This window comes from Tasmannia lanceolata, unplaced genomic scaffold, assembly GCF_043159265.1.
Source record: "Tasmannia lanceolata isolate RefF3 unplaced genomic scaffold, GAP_Taslan_0.1 ptg000025l, whole genome shotgun sequence".
Classification (NCBI taxonomy): Eukaryota; Viridiplantae; Streptophyta; class Magnoliopsida; order Canellales; family Winteraceae; genus Tasmannia; species Tasmannia lanceolata.
In genome coordinates, this window is record NW_027518702.1 from 7,367,852 (window position 1) to 7,380,171 (window position 12,320).

Genomic DNA, 12,320 nt, shown 5'->3' on the forward strand with positions numbered 1-12,320 from the left:
ATCAAACCAAACTCCATCAACAATTTCGATGATTTTGGAGAGGACCTCGTCCGCCACTTCATGAGCAGCCGCAGGCCAAAGAAAACAACAGCTTCCCTGATGGCCTTGCGACAGGAAGACAATGAGCCCCTGAAGGTGTTCGTCCGCCGCTTCAACAGGGAGGCACTACAGGTGCCCAATTTAGATCCCTCAGCGGCTATGAACGCACTCCTCACCGGTGCAAGATCTGATGATTTCCGTCGAGCGGTGGCTCGGCAAAATCCGCGCTCACTGGCGGATCTCATGGCCGGGGCAGAAGAGTACATAACAGTGGAAGAAACACTGGCAGCTCTTAATTCAAACCGGAGGATAACCTCTGAAGAAAAGAATCTGCCTAAACAGCGTAGGGAGGATAAACCTCCCAGGAAAGAGAAGTCTCCACCCCCTCAGAGAAGAGAAGAGAACTTCACACCTCTCAATACCTCTAGAAAGCACATACTGGCGGCGATCAGTGAGGAGGAGTTTGTGAAGTGGCCGCCTAGAATGATCTCCAAAGGAAACAGAAGAGATCCTTCAAAGTACTGTCGGTTCCACAAGGACCACGGCCATGACACAGAGGATTGCTGGCAACTCAAGGGAGAAATTGAGCAGCTGATCAGCCGGGGTTATTTGAAAAAATACATCCAGAATGACGGCCGCACCCAAGGGCGCAAAGGAAAGAGTCCCCAGGGCCGTAGCCCTCGAAGATCACCGCAGCCCCCTCCTCAGGATAAGACTTCTCAGGTCACCGACGCGCAGCCTGAGGCACCCCGATCTCAACCAAGGGGGGTAATCAATACAATCATGGGCGGATCAGCCGCCGGGGGCACCTCCTCTGCTGCTCGAAAAGCATATGCACGGCAAGTTAACGCCGTTCACACAACCAGCAAAAAGTCAAGAACGGAGAATGAGATCTCCTTCTCAGACGCAGATCTGGACAGCCTTATTTTGCCCCACGACGATGCATTGGTGTTAACCATGCTCGTTGCCAACTGGGAGGTAAAGAAAATTCTTGTGGACAACGGGAGCTCAGCGGATATTCTATACTACCATGCCTTCGAGAAAATGATGATAGGCGACGACCGTCTAAGGCCGGCGAACTCAGATTTGTTCGGCTTCTCCGGAGAGGTCGTAAAAGTGGTAGGACAGATCGAGCTCCCTGTTCTTGTCGGAGATTCACCATGTCAAGCGTTCGCCATGGTTAACTTCCTGGTAGTGAAGGCCACCTCGGTCTATAATGCTATCTTGGGACGGCCTGGCCAGAATCTGATCCGAGCAGTCGCCTCAGCCTACCACCAAAAAATGAAATTCATAACCCCTAATGGCGTGGGGGAAGTTCGCGGAGATCAGCCTCAATCAAGGGAGTGCTATGCAATGGCACTGAAAGGAAAAAACGCAGTGGAATCACTGCCAATCGAACTGCTTGATGTAAGGGACGAACTCAGGGGTACTCAACCCGCTGAGGACCTACTCTCCATCCCACTGTGCTCGGAGGACGGTGAGAAAGTCGCTCTGATCGGTTCCTCCCTTAGTAGTAGCATTCAACATCAACTCACCGAGTTTCTCCAGGGCAATGCAGATGTCTTTGCATGGGTTCCTGCCGATATGCCCGGCATCGATCCAGAGATCAGCACTCATAGGCTTGGTGTCGATTCAACCTGCAGACCGGTGAAACAGAAAAGGAGACACTTTGCTTTTGAAAGGCGACAGGCAATAAAAGAAGAAGTGGAGAGGCTTCTGAAGGCTGACTTCATTCGTGAGATTCGATATCCGGACTGGCTAGCAAATGTAGTCCTAGTCAAGAAGACTAATGGAAAGTGGAGAACCTGCGTCGATTTTACTGATCTGAATAAGGCTTGTCCCAAGGACAGTTATCCGCTCCCGAAGATTGATCAGCTCATCGACGCCACAGCGGGTCATGAACTGTTGAGCTTCATGGACGCCTTCTCCGGATATAACCAGATCAGGATGTACGAATCGGATATACCAAAGACCTCATTCGTCACAGATCAAGGGACTTATTGCTACCGAGTCATGCCCTTCGGCCTCAAAAACGCCGGAGCTACTTACCAAAGGCTGGTGAACAGACTTTTTCAGAACCAGATCGGCCGAAATATGGAAGTGTATGTGGATGATATGCTGGTCAAAAGTCGAAGCGTACAGGACCACGTGTCTGATCTCAGAGAAACATTTCAGGTCCTCAAGAAGCACAACATGAAACTCAACCCCACCAAGTGCACCTTTGGTGTCAGTTCAGGGAAGTTCTTGGGATTCATGGTGAGTCAGCGAGGGATAGAAGCAAATCCCGAGAAGATCAGAGCTGTGATAGAGCTTACCGCCCCAAGAACCATCAGAGAAGTTCAGCGGCTCACGGGAATGATAGCGGCGCTGGGTCGCTTCATCTCCAAATCGGCGGAGAGATGCCTGCCTTTTTTCAGTGCGGTTAAGGGCCTCAAAACTGCGCCCTGGACGGAAGAATGCCAGATTGCCTTCGACGAGCTGAAAAGGTATCTGTCCTCCCCGCCATTATTAACAAAGCCGGAGCCAGGTGAGGAGTTATTTCTATATCTCTCCGTTAGCTCCACGGCACTGGCAGCTGTCCTCGTCCGCGAGGAGCACCGCCAGCAAAAACCAATCTATTATGTCAGCAAGGTTCTTCACGACGCAGAAACAAGGTACCAGCGGGTCGAGAAATTGGCTTACGCGCTGGTAATGGCTGCAAGAAAATTAAGACCGTACTTTCAAGCTCATACTGTAAAGGTCTTGACTGACCAGCCGCTCCGGCAAGTACTCCATCGACCAGATATCTCCGGACGACTTGTGAAATGGGCCGTAGAGCTGAGCGAGTTCGACATCCAGTACGCTCCAAGGCCAGCCATCAAGGCCCAAGTACTGGCAGATTTCGTAGCAGAGTGCACCATCCCCCAGCAAGTCGCCGACCCTGAAACGGTACAACTCCCAGTTGCAAGTGAAAGCGGTTCCTGACGAATGCATAGCAGAAACTCAGACAGAAATCTTGCAACCCCTGGCAGAGCAGGACTCCATGACCAGCACACCAACTTGGGAAGTATATGTCGATGGTTCTTCAAATAAAAACGGCTGTGGAGCAGGCCTCATCCTCACTGGGCCTGAGGAGTTCACTGCGGATTATGCTCTGAGATTCGGATTCCGTGCGTCCAACAATGAGGCAGAATATGAAGCCCTCCTTGCCGGAATGAACCTAGCAATTCATACCGGCGCCCGGAAATTAAAAGCATACTGCGACTCACAGCTGGTAGCAAATCAGATCCAAGGGGTCTACGAAGCTCGAGATGAGCGTATGGTTAAGTATCTTGCTAAGGTTCATCAACTCTCCAGCCGGTTTGCCAGTTTCGAGGTCATCAGAATACCACGGACAGAAAATGCCAAAGCAGATGTACTGTCGAAGCTGGCTGCTTCTGGATACACCACTCTTGGAAGCATACGTATGGAATTTCTACAAAGATCTAGCATCGAAAGAGAAGCCGCAGATATAATGCAGGTGGAGAACGAGCCGTGCTGGATGGATGAGATCGTTCATTACTTACGGGACGCGAAACTTCCCGAAGATAAGAAGGAAGCCCGTAAGGTGATACAGAGAGCCGCCCGATTCTCCCTCAGCGGTGACATTTTGTATAAAAGGTCATACACTCTCCCGTACCTGAAGTGTCTGGGACCAAGTAACGCCGCGTACGCATTGCAAGAGACTCATGAAGGAATCTGTGGAGAACATCTGGGGGGCAAAGCCCTGGCGATCAAGGTACTCCTCAGAGGATTGTATTGGCCCACCATACGACAAGACGCGCTGAATCTGGTTAAAAAGTGCGAGAGGTGCCAGAAATTCTCCCCCACCATCCACCAGCCTGCTGTGGCGATGGCCCCAATTATCAGTCCACTCCCTTTTGCAGTATGGGGGATGGACATTCTGGGTCCTTTTCCACCGGCTTCCGGAAAGCGCATATTCGTAGTGGTGGCAATCGACTACTTCACCAAGTGGGTGGAGGCAGAACCTCTAGCCCAGATCACTGAGCAGAATATACAGAATTTCTTCTGGAAGGCAGTGGTCTGCAGATTTGGGATTCCCCGTGCCTTAATCACAGATAACGGCAAACAGTTCGACTGCCGGAACTTTCGGAAGTTCTGCTCTGACCTAAAGATTGAACAGAGATTCACTTCGGTAGCTCACCCCCAGACCAATGGGCAAACGGAAGTAACCAATAGGATCTTGCTTCAAGGGATAAAGAAAAGGCTGGATGAAAAGGCTGGCCGATGGGCAGATGAGCTCTACCATGTTCTGTGGGCTTACCGCACCACTCCTCGCACGACGACTGGTGAATCACCATTCAACCTCTCTTTTGGAACTGAAGCCGTGATACCTGTTGATATAGGCACCCCATCTCCCAGAGTCATCAGTTTCCATGAGCAACTGAACAGCGACGGACTCCGCGCCAACCTCGACTTACTAGAAGAAATCCGGGAGGAATCTCGAATCCGGGTCGCCGCTTATAAGCAGAAGGTGTCGAATTATCACGACTCCAAAATCCGCCCCAGAGAATTCAGGACAGGGGATCTGGTCCTAAGAAAGGCAGCCGTCTCCCAGCCGACGAAAGTAGGGAAACTTTCCCCAACTTGGGAGGGACCCTATCGAGTGAAGGAAGTTATCCGGCCAGGAAGCTACAGGCTAGAGACACTGGAGGAGCACCTATTACCTCATGCATGGAACTCCAAAAACCTCAGGAAATATTATCAGTAGTCGAATTATCCGGCGTGAAAAGGTGATCTTGTAAAGTTGTATATTTGTATATTTGTTGTTATGAATAAATAATCTTCTTGCAAATTCAGTGTCATTTTTATATCTGGAAACCCAGTTCACAAAACTTGGGTACTCACTGGAAACCCAGTTCTTAAACTTGGGTACGCACTGGAAACCCAGTTCTTAAACTTGGGTACGCACTGGAAACCCAGTTCACAAAACTTGGGTACTCACTGGAAACCCAGTTCTTAAACTTGGGTACGCACTGGAAACCCAGTTCTTAAACTTGGGTACGCACTGGAAACCCAGTTCACAAAACTTGGGTACTCATTGGAAACCCTGTTCTTAAACTTGGGTACGCACTGGAAACCCAGTTCACAAAACTTGGGTACTCATTGGAAACCCAGTTCTTAAACTTGGGTACGCACTGGAAACCCAGTTCTTAAACTTGGGTACGCACTGGAAACCCAGTTCTTAAACTTGGGTACGCACTGGAAACCCAGTTCACAAAACTTGGGTACTCATTGGAAACCCAGTTCTTAAACTTGGGTACGCATTGGAAACCCAGTTCACAAAACTTGGGTACTCGATGGAAACCCAGTTCACAAAACTTGGGTACTTGTTAAAAGACCAGTTCGTCGCAATTCGACCATCAACGGCCTCACTCACAGGTTATCAAAATAAAAAGACAAAGTCAAGCAAATCACTCAGCTGAGAAGTATCAGAGACAGACAAATTTCATTGATCAGAATATGTGGGGCCTCGAGGGCCATTACAAAATTCAGTCCGGAGCTGTAGGGTCTCAAGGACCATTACAAAAAGAGGCCAAAACAAAACAAAAAAAAAATCTAAGCATCTGGAAGAGAGGTGATGTCAGCAGGAGTATCAGCAGGAGTATCTGGCTCCTCATCAGTAATCTTCGGCCTGGCAGGGAGAGTCATGTTCTGCATCAACAGATTTGGATTGCAGGCCTGGAGCTCCTGGAGGCAGTCGTAGTATCCAAGACTGTAAGCCTCGCTCGACAGGCTGAAAAGTTCAGCCTCCTTTGCCTCTGTGGCCTCTTTTACTGCCTTCTCCTGTCTGTCAGTGGCCCTTCCTCTTTGAGCCTCCATGGCTTCAGCAGCCTTGGCCAGTTTCCTCTTCTCTGCGGCCAGATCTTCTTTTAACAACTTCCTCTCCTCCTCTATTCGCCCGATGCTCGTTTGAAGCTCCTGCACCTCAACGGCCAACTTTCCGTTCACCTCTTCAGATGAAGTAATGGCTTGGGAGAAGCTCTTACTCTTCTCCTTGAGGTCATTATAGTATAGCAAGATCTGAAGAAAGAACAGAAAGAAACAGGCATCAGTATGGTGAAAGGAAGAAATGGGCAGAAAGTTAGCAAATCGAAGCACTACTTCCTTACCTGGTAAGCGGAGGACAACACAGCCTCCTCTCCTGTAGCTGGCGGCTCGTAAAGGACCTGTTGCTTGTCCTTCTGCAGCAAACACTTGCTCATAAGCTCTGCTGCTACCCGGCTCTCGCCTAAGGCAGTGTCATCCTTCAGAACGGCCCAATTGGGTCGAAAGACTTGCTCACTAATCCCCGCAGGAGGGCGAGCCCCAGAACCGGCTCCGGTAGAAGCACCACCGGACTTAGAAGAGCCACCGCCCTGAGCAAAGGGGCCTATTAGCTTCACCTTAGTCTTGGGCTTCTGGGATGGGGGAGGAATGCCCTGTGACGGGGCCGGACTCCCCAGCACAGTCGCTTTTCTCTTCTGGCGCTCCTGCTGCGCCTGTTGAGCACCTTCTTGTGCCCGCGGCTGAGCTCCCTGCCTGATTTTCTCGACGGTTGATTGTTTCTTCATCTCTGCATGACAAATGAGCAGCCAACGGTCAGAAGCAAGTATATAAAAAATAAACAGATTGCATAGACAAGTCTAGCTACATACGTCCTGGAGTCGCGGCACTCACGCCCAGCCCGACCAGAATCGCCTCTTCAGAAAACTCCTTACAACGGATGAGGCCCGATTGCTCGATCTCCTTCCGCATCAAGGCGAATGTTATCCTGTCCTCACCTTCGAGGAGCGGCTTTCGACTCAGTTTTGAGGTATCTGGAGTGTCCCATACTAGAGGGACGGACCAGGGCTCACTGGCCTCCTGATCCACAACATAGAAGAATCTATTCTTCCACGAGTGAATCGACGAAGGAATGCCAGTGATTATCTTCCGTTCAGGGCGCTGGCTAATGTAGATCCAGCCCCCTTCTTTATGCTTCTTCAGGTGTGCACAAGCACGGAACAGTGACAAAGTCACACTCCTCTCTAACCGACCGTGGACGAGGTATAAAAACCCAACTAATAATCTCCATGAGTTCGGAGCTACCTGGGCCGGGGCTAGTCCGTAGTAACGTAGCACCGCTGAGAAAAAGGGGTGCAACGGAAATCGGAGTCCTGCCCTCAGTGACTCCTCATAAATACAGAGATCCTGGCTCTCGTTGCAGGCTCTGTCTCCCTCTATAGCTGCCCTCAGTTCAAATCTCGGGGGCACGCAGTATTTATCCCTGATATCTCCCAGCATAGACCTGGTGAGGTAGTTCTCCTCGACTAGAGCTCGCAAGTTGTATTTTGGATCGGCATCCATCCGCGCTCTAGCGATCACCTCCACCGCCCGGCCAGGACGGAATGTTGTGGACGCTTCATTAACGTCGCTCTCAACACTCCCTCCTGCTTGCGGGAGACTGCCAGTCAAGGGAGGAGTGGCATTCAGGTCTAAGATCACTTCATCCCTATCCCCTCCATCGTCACTATCTACAAGGTCTATCCTATCAGACGGACTAGCCAAAAAAGGCTCCTGAGGCATCCTAAACTCCGAAATACTGCTAGTGGAGGACCCCGTACCGGACTCGGAATTGGAAGTACTACCAGACATAGTAAAAGGAAGGGCTGAGAGGAATACCGGTGAGTGGAGCCCTTAACAGATCTTGGAACGCGACTGGGAGCTACGAACTGCGACTACGAACTGCGAACTGCGATCTGCAATCTGTGGACTGCGAGCTGCGAACTGCGAACTGAGAAGTGGAAACTCCCAGAGCAAGAAGAGGAAAAAGATGAAAGGTAAAAAGTAAAAAGTGAAGGGGGGTAAACCTCCTTATATAGTTTTTCAGAGGCGGTGGGGTAATAAATGCGATGCACGCATCTCGAGGCCACCCGGATTGCGCCACGTGTCCCCTATTTATGACGGACACATTCTCCCACCATCAATACGATCAAGCACGCGCGTAAACATTTACGTCCCAAAGATGAATCTCCGCACTCCGCACTCCGCACTCCGCACTCCGCCCTCCGCACTCCGCACTCGGCATTCAGTTCGGAAAAAACCGTACTGGATATAACGCGTTCTCACAAGACGACAAAAATCAGTCCGGTCCGCACCGAACTGGCTGCTAGAAGACAAAATTCAGTCCGGAAAAAACCGTACTGGATATAACGCGTTCTCACAAGACGACAAAAATCAGTCCGGTCCGCACCGAACTGGCCGCTAGAAGACAAAATTCAGTCCGGAAAAAACCGTACTGGATATAACGCGTTCTCACAAGACGACAAAAATCAGTCCGGTCCGCACCGAACTGGCCGCTAGAAGACAAAATTCAGTCCGGAAAAAACCGTACTGGATATAACGCGTTCTCACAAGACGACAAAAATCAGTCCGGTCCGCACCGAACTGGCCGCTAGAAGACAAAATTCAGTCCGGAAAAAACCGTACTGGATATAACGCGTTCTCACAAGACGACAAAAATCAGTCCGGTTGAAGCCGTACTCCGGACTGCGAACTCCCAACTCCGGACTCCGGACTGCGAACTCCGGACTGGATATTTGACTCTGTGTTGCGCCAGGAGCCAGTCCGGTTGAAGCCGTACTCCGGACTGCGAACTCCCAACTCCGGACTCCGGACTGCGAACTCCGGACTGGATATTTGACTCTGTGTTGCGCCAGGAGCCAGTCCGGTTGAAGCCGTACTCCGGACTGCGAACTCCCAACTCCGGACTCCGGACTGCGAACTCCGGACTGGATATTTGACTCTGTGTTGCGCCAGGAGCCAGTCCGGTTGAAGCCGTACTCCGGACTGCGAACTCCCAACTCCGGACTCCGGACTGCGAACTCCGGACTGGATATTTGACTCTGTGTTGCGCCAGGAGCCAGTCCGGTTGAAGCCGTACTCCGGACTGCGAACTCCCAACTCCGGACTCCGGACTGCGAACTCCGGACTGGATATTTGACTCTGTGTTGCGCCAGGAGCCAGTCCGGTTGAAGCCGTACTCCGGACGCCGGACTGCGAACTCCGAACTCCTAAATCCGGACTGCGAACTCCGGACTCCGTGCTAAATTCTTCGATTCACCCCCGAACAACGTCTCCCCATCCAGAAAAACGAGTGATCACACTTTCCCAAGTCCTTCAATGACTTGGAAAACTGGGGGGCAACTGATAGGGTGTGAAAACACCAACCTCTCACAGGCTGCCACCTGTCCCAGAGTAGGTGAGACCCAGCCTCTCACAGGCTGCCACCTGTCCCAAAGTAGGTGAGACCCAGCCTCTCACAGGCTGCCACCTGTCCCAGAGTAGGTGAGACTCAGCCTCTCACAGGCTGCCACCTGTTCAGAGTAGGTGAGATCCAGCCTCTCACAAGCCGCCACCTGTCCTGGACACCTGTCCAGGACACCTCAACAGATCTTCCCTATAAATAGGGGACTAAAGCTCAGACTCATGGGTAATGCGAAAATCCCTTCTCTCCCTAAACTCTTAAGATATCTCCCCTTCACTCCTGCTCATACTGACTTGAGTGTCGAAGGGCCTGTCCGGAGTAAAACCCGGTCTGGTCTTCTGACCTCGCTTGCCTTGTGCAGGACTAAACACTCACCGCAGGATTCATACTCAACCTCCCTTGTCGCTCGCTCTCAGCTCTTACGCCACTGCTGTACCTGTTACCGATTTTTGGTCTAACAAGCATCAGAGAGAGTGCAAAGATGTGAAGCTTTCTTGAATAATAGCCCCATTCGCCTCTTTGAGAAGCACGCTTGCCTTGATTGCTCTCTCTCTCTCTCTCTCTCTCTCTCTCTCTCTCTCTCTCTCTCTCTCTCTCTCTCTCTCTCTCTCTCTCTCTCTCTCTCTCTCTCTCTCTCTCTCTCTCTCTCTCTCTCTCTCTCTGAAGAAATCAAAAAGTAGCACAAAGAAAGTCTCCTTGAGTTGAGATAAAATAGTAGAGGAATGGTAAACATGTATCTCTCTTGATCTCTCCTCCACGTTGAAAAACAAAATACTGCAGACAATAAAAGGAGAAGGGCTTAATAAAGAAACTATGCCTTGTTGCGTGGTGTACATTGTTAGTTATTATTACACAAAATCTCTGATTTTTTGGAGATTACACAAAATCTCGGATTTCAAACGGTATATAGCTTTTTCCTCGGGCTTTGTTTATTCCTTTTTTTTTAGGGAGATGATATTTTCACAGTAGGGCTGCAAATGAACCGAGCCGGCTCGTGAACATGTTTGGGTTCGCCTCATTAAAAGCTCGGCTCGGGCTCGTTCGTTTACTAAACGAGCCGAATCCGAGCCCAAAAATTAGGCTCGCCAAATAAACGAGCCGAACTTGAGCTTTGTATAGTTCGGCTCGGAAAAGCTAGCGAGCTTTGTAGGCTCGGTTCATAAACGAGCCGAGCCGAGCCGAGCTTTAAAGCTTGGATTATGTTTGTTTTTTATATATAAAATAAAAGAATATGGGTTGTTTATCACAAATGAAAGTTTGGCCGAATGGTTAAGGCGCCGGATTTAGAAGGGGCTTGGGTTTAAATCCCACAAAATGTATGTTTTTATCATTCTTGTCTTCTTGAGACGAGCCGAGCTTAAGCTCGGTTCGTTCCACTTAACGAGCCGAGCCCGAGCCGAGCTTTTTCGAAAACTAAACGAGCCGAGCCGAATACGAGCCTTCATAAAAACTAAACGAGCCGAGCCCGAACACCCCAAAGCTTGGCTCGGCTCGGTTCATTTGCAGCCCTACTCAGCAGTTCGCATTCGCCCTCCTTAAAACGTGAACACTGAATAGTGGGCCACTTTAACAATTTTTGACGTCAAATCACGTTAATAGAGGGGTGAATGCGTACTGCAGGGGGGGGTGAAAATATCATTGTCCTTTTTTAAAATAAAATAATCGTGGGACAGAAAAGATGTCACGTCAGCAAGAGAACGTATGAGTTTTTATTTGATGTCTGAGCGTACTTGCGTATTTTTTAAAAGAGAATGGTGGGACCCACCTTGTTTGAAGATCCAAACCATTCATTTCGATCGCCCCGATGTAAATAGGTTGGACCACAAAAGTTATCTCCATGGAATGATCTTAAGCCTCTATCTACAGATCTGACGGTTAGGATCATCTTTCGGATATGACTTTTGGGGTCCAATATACTTAGCTTGTAGCTATAGTTGTTAGCCTCGAGTTTAGGAAGTAGATTTCCATTATCTTTTTTTTTTCTTTTCTTTTTATTATTTTGGACGGTGGAGATCTTTTGAAATTTGGTTTTGTTGTTTATAGTATTACATGAAACTCCATTGGATTAGATTTATTTCTTTTGTTTTTGTTATAATGAGTATTGATTGTATTACACTTTGATGTTTCTATTTTGCCAGAGTTTTTGGGAGTTTATTTGGGACTTTGCAGCAGCCTTGACAATAGTGAAAAATGAAGAGAGGTGTGTCCATACTAAAAAAGGAAGCCACGCCAAGATGAATTAAGTGAATAAGACAAAATCTGAGCCTATGTGACTGCTCTCACATGCAACAGCCCAACCACTTCGTTACTTGCCAATACCTTCTTATGATAATAAAGGACAATTCTTAAGGGATATTGATGGTAAGCACTCCATGTTTTGATAATTGCACTAACTCATCTTGTCTTTTAATATTTAAACAGTTTTCAAAGATTATCACGGTTCCTAAAAAAACTCTCAAAAGCCACTTAAAGAAGAAAAGATAAGATGAGTTTATGCAATTACTATCACATATATGGTAGTGCCAATATCAGTAGCCTTCCTTTGGTTTCTATTTAGTTGTTAAAAGCATAGTCACAGCAGGAGACATCAAAGTTTTATTTCATTTTATTTGATTCTCTATCCTTCCCTAACGGCTCCTAGGTTTCCGGGATTCTGTAATAAATAAATAACTTGCGTGTGGTATCATGTGGCTAAGATACTGCCAACTTAGCTCTACATCTTCTGAAAGAAAATATCTTACAGGCTAGGTTTCCTTACATTTTTTTCCCAACAAATTAATACAACTTACTTTCCTATATAAACTCTCCTCCACCTCGTTCCTCTTCTCTTCTGCATATTGGGTTTTTCAGATACGCTCAGTTGTATTAAAAGAATTGAGAATGAGAGATCAAGGCAAGTATGCTTTTCGCTGTGATGAGAGATAGTGCCAATATCAGTAGCCTTCTTTTAATTGTACATATTTGCCCCTTTTCTTCCTTGGGCCACACCCCTCTAATAAACAGAGACAGAGAG

General features: G+C 48.7%; 1 protein-coding gene across 1 annotated transcript; it reads right to left on the minus strand.

Moving 5' to 3' along the window:
* Positions 1 to 5,637: 5,637 nt before the first annotated feature.
* Positions 5,638 to 7,695, minus strand: LOC143857606 (uncharacterized). The gene is made up of 4 exons (XM_077368064.1): positions 7,471 to 7,695; positions 6,717 to 6,924; positions 6,192 to 6,634; positions 5,638 to 6,102 (listed from the first exon to the last, which is right to left on the minus strand). The coding sequence occupies exons 1-4, from the start codon at positions 7,693 to 7,695 to the stop codon at positions 5,638 to 5,640; spliced, it is 1,341 nt and encodes a 446-aa protein (XP_077224179.1).
* Positions 7,696 to 12,320: the final 4,625 nt, after the last annotated feature.